Source organism: Anabrus simplex, chromosome 6, assembly GCF_040414725.1.
Source record: "Anabrus simplex isolate iqAnaSimp1 chromosome 6, ASM4041472v1, whole genome shotgun sequence".
Classification (NCBI taxonomy): domain Eukaryota; kingdom Metazoa; phylum Arthropoda; class Insecta; order Orthoptera; family Tettigoniidae; genus Anabrus; species Anabrus simplex.
The window spans coordinates 343,560,355-343,574,015 of record NC_090270.1 but is presented as its reverse complement, the minus strand read 5'-3'; the positions used below and the strand labels follow the sequence as shown (position 1 = coordinate 343,574,015).

General features: G+C 40.0%; 2 protein-coding genes across 3 annotated transcripts in view; one reads left to right on the top strand and one right to left on the bottom strand.

Moving 5' to 3' along the window:
- Positions 1–13,661, top strand: part of Gbeta76C (guanine nucleotide-binding protein subunit beta-2) — a 211,895-nt gene that overhangs the window by 35,116 nt on the left and 163,118 nt on the right. The gene's annotated exons all lie outside the window — the stretch shown is intronic.
- Positions 1–13,661, bottom strand: part of Plod (procollagen lysyl hydroxylase) — a 243,681-nt gene that overhangs the window by 190,896 nt on the left and 39,124 nt on the right. The window contains exon 1 of one of the 2 annotated variants that reach the window (XM_067148906.2): positions 11,214–11,459. The exons of the other annotated variant lie outside the window; for it this stretch is intronic. Within the exon in view, the coding sequence (XP_067005007.1) occupies positions 11,214–11,307 (94 nt within the window). The 5' untranslated portion in view covers positions 11,308–11,459. Of the gene's footprint in view, positions 1–11,213; positions 11,460–13,661 lie in introns of those variants that run through there. 2 annotated transcript variants of the gene reach the window in all.

Sequence of the window (13,661 nt, the reverse complement as noted above, 5' to 3'; positions counted from 1 at the left end):
TATACGGTACATATTTTTAGTATACAACTTACATGTATCTGGAAGTTTACGAACGGAGAATTGTGTGAAGAAAAAGTCACAAACAGACAGTGATAAACGAAAGAATTAATCCTTACCAGGTATATACAGTTCTTTTCCTATTTCTTCCCACAACGTATCTTTCTTTCTTTCTTTCTTTCTTACATTCTTATAATCTACATTACTCATGTCGTAAAAAATTGGATGTTTCGTAGTGAACTCTATCAAAAGTTCATTCGCCATTGTCATTGTCCACAATGAACGCGGGAAAACGCTGCATGCAGTGAACTGAAAATGGTTCGCTGCAATCCCGCTATGTGGACGGGAGAGTGGATTCATATTCCACTATACTCATAAAAGTTCGCGACGGGATCGCTCCCGCGTTGGTGTGTGCAGACCTTAATGCAACAACCGTCAGGTACACTTTTATCACAGTGTGTTAAAATTGTTTTATCGGTTTACTGCACAGTGTGTAACAAATGCAGAACTGTTCCCTTACAGATATTGTTCAAAACGTCGACCACCATGATCATGGAATGAATTGACATCGTTGGCTTCTGGCACGTTAAAGAACTCCTGCGCGACAAAATGCCAACACCCCGGCGCTTGTCAAGAACTAACATTTATTATTTTCAATGCGATACAGGCAGAACTCTAAATGGGGCAACAAATCAAACGGAATGCAATTACTCAGTACGGGGCGAGTTGGTCGTGCGGTTAGGAGCGCGCAGCTGTGAGCTCGCATCCGGGAGATAGTGGGTTCGAATCCCACTGTCGGCAGCCCTGAACATAGTTTTCCGTGGTTTCCCATTTTCACACCAGGCAAACGCTGGGACTGTACCTTAAGGCCACGGCCGCTTCCTTCCAATTCCTATCTGTGTCGGTGCGACGAAAAGCAAAATAGCAAAAAGAAAAAAGATACTCCGTAACGAGCCACCGAAGACCAATATACTCAGAAGGTGTCCCTAAACAACCTCCGAAAGTTTGTCTGTACCCTGTATAATGTTTGTTGTGGGCAACGACAAAATTTGTATCTACATGGTAGGTGAATTACGTATATTCTGATCATAAAAATTAAGTCTACTAAAATATTAAATGCGAGAAACCGTTCGCTCATTTATTTTTCACCCTCGTTACTTTCTTGATAATGCTGGACAAGTGTGTGGGATCTCACCAACAACCTCTCTTTCCCGGAATATTTTAAAATATGATCAGGTTATCTATGCATTTCTCAAGTCATGCAGAATGGCCAAATAATTGTAAAACTCTTTGTTCACACATAGAAGATAATCTTGCCTTGAAGCTGAGGGGTTTAACAATGGAGTCGTCGGTGCGAAATATTATCCGGGATGATATTTCCCAGCACCACATTTCAAAATCGATTTTTCTCAGCTCTTTAGGATAAAGAGTAGTCTCGGCTCCATAGAGGAAAACTGCAAATTCATTCTCTATACTCTTCGCATCTTCAATGATAAGGGGGCAAAGCAATCTTTCCACAAATTGGACAAATTCTTTAAATTTCGGGAGCACAGCTATCTGAACTGAAAATGGCTGAACGAAGGAATAACATTTCCAAGACTTTTTTCTAATTCCTTGAGGATGCCTGTGCTCAACCAACAATCATTATTTTGAGTTCTATTCTCTGGCACTCAATGAGGTAAGTGCTTTGGGACCAGAGTGAATGTTGAAAACCTCGAGTAAAAATCTGAATTCGAACCTCGAACTCCAAACGGTACAGTTCCAAACTACAAGTAGTCAATCATTTAGCAATAGTTAATAGCTCAAATAAAGTAATTATGAGGTTTTGTAATATGACATAGGCCTACAATGACTTAAAATGCTTACCAATCGAGCCACGATTTAATTATATACCGGTACTGCTCAAAAAATAGAGGGACAAGAACTTGATTGCGTGTATCTTGTAAATAGTCCGTGACTAAGATAATATATACTATTGCTCTTATTCTTCCACGCGTTTTAAGAATAAGAGGAATCCTCCAATCTGCGCTGGAAAGCCATGGCTTTGTGACAGTAGTCAAATATAATGTGCTATGCCTTACAGACTCTTATCTAGTGATTGTACGTAAATAATACGTCTCTATACTCTGTATGCGTTTCATCAGTCGAAATGAGGTATTAATATCTGAGTAAGGCGGAAACTGTTCGGGCAGTGACATTACTGCAGGAAGCTTGGATCATTCGTGCAGTGTCTACAGAGCTAATGGGCTTCATGTTGGTGGGAGGGTTTGGAAACGATTTCATGAAACTGGTACATACACACGAAATCCAGGGCAAGGGGAAAAACTGATATGTGGTTAACTGTCCTCTCCGCCGGCGCTCTGCGACTGCACGGGACTTACAAAACGAGCAGCAACTGGTTGCAGTGTCAGTGACCAAACAATACGCAACAGATTCCGAGAGGCACGTTTTAAGACCAAGAAGACCACATCAGGTGCCTCGATTAAGTATTCTGCACAAGTGAGATCGATTTCGATTTGCTGAGGACCGTAGGAACTGGCAGCTGCGTTAGTCCCGCTTTCGTCTAACACGGTACGACGGACGTGTATATGTACTGTATATCGTCGTCGTGGTGAACGTTATAATGAAGCAGCAGTCCAGTGGCATCACAATTGACGGCCGATCGGACCTTCAGATAATCAGAGGCGGACTTAATGCTCAGAAGTTCATCAACGAGATTGCAGTTGTAATGGGCCCAGTTTATCTAACACAACAATGCGAGAGCGCATTCAGCAGCAACCACCGTGGAACTCCGCCTGCTCTGAGTCATGACCTCAATCCCATTGAGCATTTATGGGATATGCTGAATAGACAACTTCGGGCCAGTCCTGTAGCACCTCAGACTCCTGAACAACTTATTGAGGAGTGGGACGAAATTCCACAAGATACTGATCGTAGACTTGTCGGGAGCATGCCTCAGATATGAGGCACTAATACCGGCACATGGAGGACATACCAGATATTGAGACATTTCTTTTTTGCGTTATGTGAATTAAAGGACTTTCCTCTTTAGTTTACAACATGCTATTGAATTTCTGATCATAGCATCAACATGTGTGATAAAAAGTGAACCGGATATGTACATTTCAGTTAAAGGTTTCATTTTGTGGATAAAATACCTGCTTCAGTACAACCATTCCTGAAAAAAAAAATAAAAAAAAAATGCAGGTGTTTATAATAATGGGAGCAAGAGGCAAACCTTGTATCATAAATTCATCTTTCAGTAAAGTATGACATTTTAATATGAAAGCCAGAAAGTCAACAATACAGTTATGGTATTTCATAAATCCTACCTAAAGAAAGTGAGAGTTATGCATAAGAAAATCCATACGTTTACTCTCACTGCAACCATTTCTGTTCCACACTACAGCTCAGAGAAAGGAACTCTTTTTTTTTTTTTTTTTTTTTTTTTTTACAATTGGCTTTAAGTCGCACCGACACAGATAGGTCTTATGGCGACGATGCGACAGGAAAGGGCTAGCAGTGGGAAGGAAGCGGTCGTGGCCTTAATTAAGGTACAGCCCCAGCATTTGCCTGGTGTGAATATGGGAAACCACGGAAAACCATCTTCAGGGCTGCCGACAGTGAGGTTCGAACCCACTATCTCCCGGATACAAGCTCACAGCTACGCGGCCCTAACCGCACGGCCAACTCGCCCGGTGAAAGGAACTAATACCAACCATAGAAGCAAGCATAAATGACCAAAGTTTTCCTCAAGTGATTTAAGAAAAATACAGAGAAAGTTGGACTAAACTCCATTATTCAATCAATCAATCAATCAATCAATCAATCAATCAATACTGATCTGCATTTAGGGCAGTCGCCCAGGTGGCAGATTCCCTATCTGTTGCTTTCCTAGCCTTTTCCTAAATGATTTCAAAGAAATTGGAAATTTATTGAACATCTCCCTTGGTAAGTTATTCCAGTCCCTAACTCCCCTTCCAATAAATTAATATTTGCCCCAGTTTATCCTCTTGAATTCCAACTTTATCTTCATACTGTGATCTTTCCTACTTTTATAAACGCCATTCAAACTTATTCGTCTACAACTACAAGAATTAAATATTTTTTTTATATTTAATATTTTTTATACTTAATATTTTTTTAAATATTTTTAAAAAATATCAGTTGGGAATTTGCACTTATTATTTTAAAAAACTGCCACAGAATAATTTGCTCTAGCCCAATGTTTCACAAATAAGATTGAAATATCTAACTCAAAATTATTACGTTCTGATAAGAATAGAAGATGCACATGGATAATAATTCAATTCATGCAAAATATTTTTCAGTAGACAATATAGGCACTGTGAGAAACAACACACAGCATATGGAAACACACTAGGACGCTGCTGAACATGAGAAGTACAAGAACAGAACGGACATATTCACATACTATTCAAGGCAATTACTATGCTTTAATACATATGGGGGGGGGGGGGAGCCTGCCTGGTGGCCACGATCATTAAGGCATGAAGTCTAGCCTATATGATCTGACATCGTGGTTAGCCAGTTCGAGTCTCGTTAGGCAAAAAAAAGAAATTCACCATCAGAACGTTGGCCGGCAGGGTGATGTTATACAATCACTAGATGTCGTGCCGCAGTGCTCATATGGAGTGAGGGGTTACGACGCTCTTCATAGTGATTTGTCCATTGGATGGAGATGTAAAGCCTTGAGGCCCCAGGGTTAACTTGGGAGCATGGGTTGGTGACCACTAACCGCTTAGCTGAGTCGTGACTTATGTCAGGCTTCTCACTTTCATCTATCCTATCCGACCTCCCTTGGTCAATTCTTGTTCTTTTATGACCCCAATGGTGTTAGGTGTCCAGGTCTTTCATTTTCCCACCCTTCGTGACCCTTGTCTTGGCCGATACCTTCATTTTTGAAGTGTTTTTGAAGTGTTTTTGGAAGTGTTCCTAAAAACAACCACCACCACCACTGTAAAGCCTTGAACAGACCCCTTGGTGCTATTCAACAGGAGTAGGCTACATACTATCATATATCACGTCATTCATTTCATCTCATTAACTCCTTCGATGAGGTTGGGAACTGGAAGAGTATCTGGCCTCATAAACCCACTGCGAAGATTCATCTCACTTCATACACAACCCGTACAGAAACAAGACAAGGGTTAGACATACATACTGTATTTTGCGGGAAGGTGGTGAAGCAGTACGAACAGTTGTAAAATCTACAGTTAATGCCAATACTACTAAAAATCTGTTTTGATATTTCCTTATTTTCAAAACAAAACAGTGGAGTGGGCTCTTATTGGTACTACAAAGCCTAATGTATCTTCAGATAAAAATGTAAACAGTCTCATTCTAAAAGGCCTACGTATCTGTAAACAAACACTTCAAGTTACTTATTTTTAGTTCATACGACTGCAAAATTGTTTCCTAACTGAAACTACTGTATATGTTTACCTCACACTGACACAGACAGGTACGGTGATGATTGGAAAGGAAAGGGCTGGAAAGGAAGTGACTGTGCTTAATAAAGGTACAGCCTGGTGTGAAAATGGGAAACCAAGGAAAACCATCTTCAGGGCTAACATTGGGGTTTGAACCCACTATCTCCACAATACAAGCGAACAGCTACATAACTCAAACCGCTTAGCCTCTCACTCGGTCCCTTAACTAAAACCGTAGTTCACTCAGATCCTCAATTCCACAATGCCACTCTGAAGTCCTTTTCACTCATACTGGAGTGTATAATTAGTCAATTACTCTACAGGTATATATTGTGCAATTGTTATGTAGTATCACTCAATCAACACTGATCTGCATTTAGGGCAGTCGCCCAGGTAGCAGATTCCCTATCTATTGCTTTCCTAGCCTTTTCCGAAATGATTTCAAAGAAATTGGAAATTTATTGAACATCTCCCTTTGTAAGTTATTCCAATCCCTAACTCCCCTTCCTATAAATGAATATTTGCCCCAGTTTGTCCTCTTGAATTCCAACTTTATCTTCATATTGTGATCTTTCCTACTTTTATAGACGCCATGTACAAACGATGATGATATTATCCTTGCAATCGCTATTGACTGACTGAAAAGGGGCCCATTTCTCCATAAACAGAATCCTGAGTTTCTTTATATCCCAGTAGGCTCTACTTGTTATTTCGTTACTTGAATAAAGGATACAACATTCCAAGCTACTAAATTCACCTTTTAACAGGCTCATGCTACTCTCTGGTTACTAACAACATACTGGCATATTATTTTCTCCCATGGGTCCACATCTTGTAAGATGTGTAGTAAAATTGGACCTCCCATTCAGCCTGACTCCTTCTATTGTCTTAACTGTCAGATCTCTCTTGAAGAGTTCTTCTCTTACAATCCCGATGGTATTAGCTTTGTGAAGTTCAAGGAGCATTTCTGTTTCCCACATTCCACAGCCTTTTTTCCTTAATCTTAATACTTTTCTACACCCTCATGCTGATGTTATGATGGACAATTATGTCAATGTTTCGACCACACCAAGCAAGATGGCTAGCAGTTTAGGCCGGGCAGATGCTAGCCTAAATCTGGGAGATGGTGGGTACAAGCCCGACTGTCAGGATCTTCAAAGATCGTTTCATGTTTCCCATTTCCACATCCAGCAAAATGCTGGGACAGGCATATTAAGGCCACAGCCACTTCTTTCCTAACCAACCCATGTCCTATCTTAATGTTGCCATAAGACCTGTCCAAGTCTGGGCAGTATAAAACAATTACTAACAAAAAAGAAACAAAAAATGAATATGTCTTGATGCTTAAAATGACAAACTCACACAATGCCATTTCCTATCTCCTAACTGTATCACTGAGATAATTAATAAAAACCAAAATGCCAGGTACAAAATACTCTGAACTTGCAGTTAATTATAAGGCAACACATGTAAGTTAGTTTGTATCTAGTTTAATATGGTTCTTTCAAACAAACAACAACTAATGACTTTTAAATTCAAGATGGAAACACATGTGCTTTTTGTTTGACGAGTAGGCCTACTCAGCCCGAAGGCTGCCTGGATCCTCAGCAGCTCCACCATTAGCTGTCATAGATAGCCTCAGCATCGCTGAAGAGGTATGAGTGAGATAGTTTCCTGTTGCTTTACTCACCAAGCTGTTATCAGTTTGCCATGCCCACAGAAATGCACACAACAACTGACCCTATGAATAACATTTTCACACCATTCATAACACAGACTGGCTGAATAGGAATGCTATTACTATCATCACTGTCTGCCTCCGTAGCATACCGGTTAGAGTTATTAGCTGCCGTACTCAGGGGCTCTGGTTCAATTCCTGGTACTGGCAAAAGCTTAATGGCACGAGAGCTGGTATGTGGATGAAACAGTACATGCAGGTCACCTCCATTGGGGGTGTGCCTGAAAAAAGCTGCACCACCAAAGGATGAGGACATGAGTTTACTTACTAGCATCGCTCCTACCTTGGTCACCTTTATATCGCCAAAGCAAAGGATGAGGCTGAGAGATCAATGAAAGAAACAAATTTGTTCTAGCCCTTACCAGGAGACAAAGACCACTGTAAACACTACATCTTGGCAGCAGAGGCAGGAAACACACCATCAGACATTTAATCTGGTTTATCACTTCTGAGAATTTACCAGAATTACATTTATTGGGAATACAGTATATGTTAATTCATGGAATTGTACAATAGAAAGCAAGGATTGAAATCACCCCTTTAATTTGGTAGTGAAGATTTCAATGTCTCCTAAGTATTATACCCATACCACTGGAAGTTGTTTCAAAGCTACAGAATGCAAATGGTACATTAACCCAAGAATGGTGGTGCAGCATCTTTTGTGACCTGACAGAAATTTATTTTTTTCGATTGCACTTATTTTTAAACTTAGAGACAGTCGCTACCACATACCTCTCCCCCACATTCATTGCCTTTTGTCTGAGCTCAGCGGCATTGTATGAAAGGTGTTCATTCTTAGAAAGAGGGATTATTGTCAAGCAGTGCAAAAAAAGTGTCTCGTTGAACCCCGCGCCACCCAGTCCCATTCGTTGGAAGTATACCAGCGGCAGTGTTTGAGTGTACCCAGTAAGTTAGTTGTATGATCATATTAGGAATTCGTTAAGTCACTCCATTTTCAATGAAATGAGCTATAAAGAGTATGAAGTAAGGGTGTTACCACTTTTACAGTCTGTAGAAGAGGAAGAAGTTTTATTAAGAGTGAGGATGAATTAGAAATAGTACACTAACAGTGATACAGGACAGAGTGCTAATGAAGTAACAGTAAATAATAGTGGATTTATCTCTATCTCAATTGTTTTGGACCATAATAAGAAAGGACGGTGTTATAAAATGGACAAAAATGCCTCCTCCTAAAATATCATGTACTTGAACCCATAACATTGGTAAGAAATGCATCATCACCTGAAGAAGCTTGGAGCATTTTTTCACAAAAGATAATATGTTCCAAATCACTGTAAACTTTACGAACCTGGAAAATGAAAGAGTCAGAGGAAATCATACTCACAAACAAATTACTTATGATATGGATTGTCATGAAAAGGATAATTTTTTCCAGCAGCCTAACAATTATGGAAGGACCCCTCTCCACCACCTAAGGACATACTGCAGGATTAGCATTATGTAGTTAGCAGAATAAAAGCCTGTCAGCTAAATTCAGCAAAATAAGGTGTTTAGTAAAGATTATTCCTGTGCAATGCAAGATTTTTTACTTTCATAACATTCATATGCTGTGAAGCTAATTACTGGCAGTATTGGATATAGGTATACATTTATTTTCGATAAAATATCATGCTATTGAGTTGATAAACCTAATACATCAATATATGAAACATAAAGAACAGTAATTTTGTTATTAGAGCAGGTTCAATGACAGCGGCCAGAAGGTACCCCACAACGAGTGCCACCTGTCCAGGGTCAATGTTCCTGCACACTGCAGCAAACATTGGCATCTTAATGTCCTCTTAGGGTTACCAGAATTGTTTATAGAACATGAACTTTCACGTTGACTAATGAATAACTTACTAAATTAGTTTGTGAATAATTGCTCTTCCTTAATCAGGAATTGATACAAAATTTGAATGTAACAGAGCATTACTATTTTTTTTTTTAAATAAAAGAATACTAAGGAAGCTCATGGTGCTGAATAATACCAAAGGCAGTAAACGTCAACAGTGCAAAGTCAAACCATGATGTCATAAGGCAAGAAAGAACACCAGTGCAGTATGATGACCAAATCAGTGCTTCAACTGAGCAGACTGCAATTAATAGAAAACAATGCCTTAAGAGTTTCTTAAGAACTGGTGGTTGAGCTCATGCCTACGAAATTAAAATAGCCCACACACCTTTTGCATAACTCAGGCTTGAAAGTGACAAAGTGAGACATCAGAAAGTGAACCCATTACTTTGAAATGGTGTGCTTCACTGGTGTTTGCAGAGGTTGACCAGAAGTAATACATACCAGTACAGTAATTTACAACATAAATAATACATTCCGTCAAAGTTAGTAAGTGTGATGCGTCTGACACCAATCTAATAACCAATAGTAATTGGAATACTAAACCCCTGTGATTCTGACAAGAACACGTTCCATTTTATGGACTTATATACCTGTATACAAGTTACTGGTATTGTCAAAGTATGAAGAATGCTAAATCACAGAATTTACATGTATTGCCTTCCGTACTTACTATTGTGGGATGGTATAGGTCCAAAATACCTTATAAGTCACATTCATAATGTAAGGTAACTTAGGCTACTGGTACCATTACCAGTAATATAACTTCTATCCAGATGAATATGATAAATCACATTTGGAACATTGCAAGCCCTTATTACCGTACGTACCTACCATAAACACAGCTGAACAAACTTCTCGTTTTTCAGTTCTGCCAAGGCTGCTCAATGCCAATATACTGCAGCCAAGGACAAGATAATAATAAAAAAGAGTTGCATACAATACACAAAAGGTACTATTCTGAGCAGAACTGTGATAGTGATTTTACTCTTTGTTTACAGACCACTGCATGGTACCTATCACAATGTTTCTTGCACAGACCTCAGATGCAGTTGGGGCATGGTTCATGACATCGCTTGTTTGAACATATCTTGAAATGAAATCCATGGACTGCGAAGTGTGTTACAAGGTGTCTACAGCTGTAATTAGCTTGTTTCCAGTCTGGTCATCATGGCATCTGTACAGTACAAAAGGACCCTTAAAAGTGTTATAAGAGCTCAGGAACCAGTCAGTGATTTCTAATAAAATCTACCACTGTTTAGAATGTCGAGGTAAACGCAGTTCCTTTAGGAAATAACAAGCAGCAAATACAGCATGAAAGTTAACCAAATAAAATTCTAGGACGTAACACATGAAAATCACATTCGAGTAATGTAATAGGAATGCAGTTAAAATTTAACATTTTCCCATAATTATATCATTATTATGAATTATGTTCAGTGATCCATATTTAACAGGCAACTATTGAATCATTCAACAGCAACTATTGAATCATTCAACAGAGGAACATTCTATTGAAGCCCTGTAATGACAAAAGGTTTAGTACAGGGACAGTGACTGGAGTCCAAACCAGCCTAAAGCAATTTCTCTCACAGTGCCTGCCAAACAGACGTAGAAGTCAAAAATTGTTTGCAGCAAGAAATGAATTGTATGGAAGAGGTTGAATGAAACACTTTAACAACCCATAAAAATTGATTCAGGACCTTTGTACAACAAAGACCACTGTTTCTCTCAGAATAGTTGATCAAAACTGGAAAATGGAACAAAGAAGCAAGTAGCATTTATTTTTTTTAGTTTTTAATTTCAAATATAATAATGAATTGTAGTTTTGTTGTCTGCTTTCCGTTCATAATCATAAATAACTTTATTGTTCGGTACAATTCTACCTTTGTATTCCCAAATAAGCAATAACCAGTCATCCAATTCACTAACTCGACGCAGCAAATTTTAATACCAAAAACACATGTGTTTTGACATTACGAACATTCCGCCGCGAGCGTAATTTGACACTTGTCACTTAACCATACCGGACACTATTCTTAACATCTATTTCTTACATCGAAGAGTCCCGGTCATTCCGTAAGACACAGAGCATGAAATCGAATTATTATCTATACTGGAAAGATGCCGTAAGCAATTTATTCTTATTTTAAATGCCGCTTCAACTCACCTCTCGTCGGCTTCGTATCTTCGGAGCAAGTTCCGCAGTTACAAAATAACGCAAAGCAAAGGAGAAAAACAGCTAGAGGACCATTAAAAATCATTGTTCTTCCTTTTTGGATCAGTTCTCACTAATTCACACGATACATTCGCTCTACAATAAAACACCCAACAGCATCACATTCCTCTGCAAAAAACGACACACTTAGGATACAGCTGCAATAGCACGCACTACTCACGCAGGCGCAGTTGAATTTACTGCTCAGCTCCTCAGCTGCTCAAAAACCAAAGAATATGTGTAGCTCAGACTGCTCAGACCAAAGACTTCAATATTACTCGCACTTAGACGAGAAGAAAGAATGATTCAGAGCCAGAGGCATCTATGATGCATCCTAATAACTTCCAGCGCTTGAAAATTTTCGCGAAGTATCAGAACAAGACAAGCATGGCAATCTTCTTCTTTTTGCGGCCGGATACCCTTCCTGACGCCAACCCTTATGTGGAGGGATGTAATCACTACTGCGTGTTTCTGTAGTGGTTGGTAATGTATGAATATGAAGAGAAAAGTGTTGGGACAAACACAAATATCTAGTCTCCGAGCCAGAAGAATTAATCTGACGCGATTAAAATTCCCGATCTGGCTGTGAATCGAGGGGTGGCCTGGCCGAGGCGGTAAAGGCGTGTTCGGTTCACCCGGAAGGAATTGGGCTCGATTCTCCGTCAGGAAGTCGAAAATTTAAGAAACGAGATATCCACTTCCGGAGGCGCGTATGGTCCTGAGGTTCATTCAGGCTACACCAAAAATGAGAACCAGGTTAATTCCTGGGGGGCAAAGGAGGCCGGACGTAGAGCCAACCACTCCACTACATCAAGTGCCGAGGTTACGGATAATAGAAGCCCTTACCTTCCACCCCTCCAAGGACCTTTTTGGCCTGTATGGAGAGGTCTTTGCTTTTTGCTCACAGCTACAGCAACTTCTTACTTCCCGATATACTGTACGCCTTCTCTGCTCAAATTTAGAGCAAGTTTTAATAACATTTTTACGAACCTATGTTTTGAAGAATATACCTGATGATATAATCATGATATTCATTTTTCGCATGGATTGATTGATAGACTCCTGCAAATGTGTAACTAATTGTGGCAGCCCATGTCAGAAACTCTGGTGAATACTGTATATGAATTGAAATTGACAATTCCAATTGTTCCAAAGCAAACTTTATTTTTCAACTTCTCACTACATCCATGTCGCTCATGATACAAAGCATCTTGTATGTCTTTCGGTCATGGCCATCTATCAACGGTTGTTAATTTCAGATGACCATGAGCCATAAGACGTAGCCTGCACGGTTGCTAGGTAACATTGTCTGATCATCCATCCATACTTTACATCACAGCCTGCGTGGTTGCTAGGTAACATTGTCTGATCATCCATCCATACTTTACATCACAGCCTGCGTGGTTGCTAGGTAACATTGTCTGATCATCCATCCATACTTTACATCACAGCCTGCGTGGTTGCTAGGTAACATTGTCTGATCATCCGTCCATACTTTACATCACAGCCTACGTGGTTGCTAGGTAACATTGTCTGATCATCCGTCCATACTTTACATCACAGCCTGCGTGGTTGCTAGGTAACATTGTCTGATCATCCATCCATACTTTACATCACAGCCTGCGTGGTTGCTAGGTAACATTGTCTGATCATCCATCCATACTTTACATCACAGCCTGCGTGGTTGTTACCGACTGTAGGTGGGGACGGTAGAATAACACCCAAGGTATCTCCTTCTTGTAATAAGAGAAGACTAAAAGGGGGCCCACGGCTCTTAACTTGAGAGGGTGGGTTGGCGACCACGGATCCCTCAGCTAAGACCTGGCATTGCCTCCAACTTTCTTGTGCCAGGTTCCTCGTTTTCATATATCCTAACCAACCTCCCTTAGTGAACTTTTGTTCTTCTCCGACCCCAACGGCATGAGGTCACGAGGCCAAGGGAGTCTTTCATTTTCACGCCCTTCGTGGCCCTTGCCTTTCTTTGGCCGATACCTTCATTTTTCGAAGTGTCGGATCTCTTTCATTTTTCCCTGCATCAGACGAAATTTAATGTAATATTGAAGATAACACAAACACCCAGTTCCCGAGCCAGAGGAATTAACCCCGCCGGTAATAAAACTGGGGACCGCTAATTTCAAAGCCAGCATGCTAACCATCCATGGAGCTGGACCACCAACGATTCTTCTGAATAGATAATCGACTTGACTAAATTCCTCAACCTTTTCACCTCTTTGGTTTTACTTTCGCAGATGTTTTTAAAACAACCGGGTTTTGTTGTTCCTTCCTAATCTTATAAATAGTTCTTTCCGAACATCCTGTTGCACTTGAAGCTTCTTGTTTTTGCATTACTCACATCACATTCGTGGTCTTCAGGAAATGCTGCAAAGCATTTAACACCCT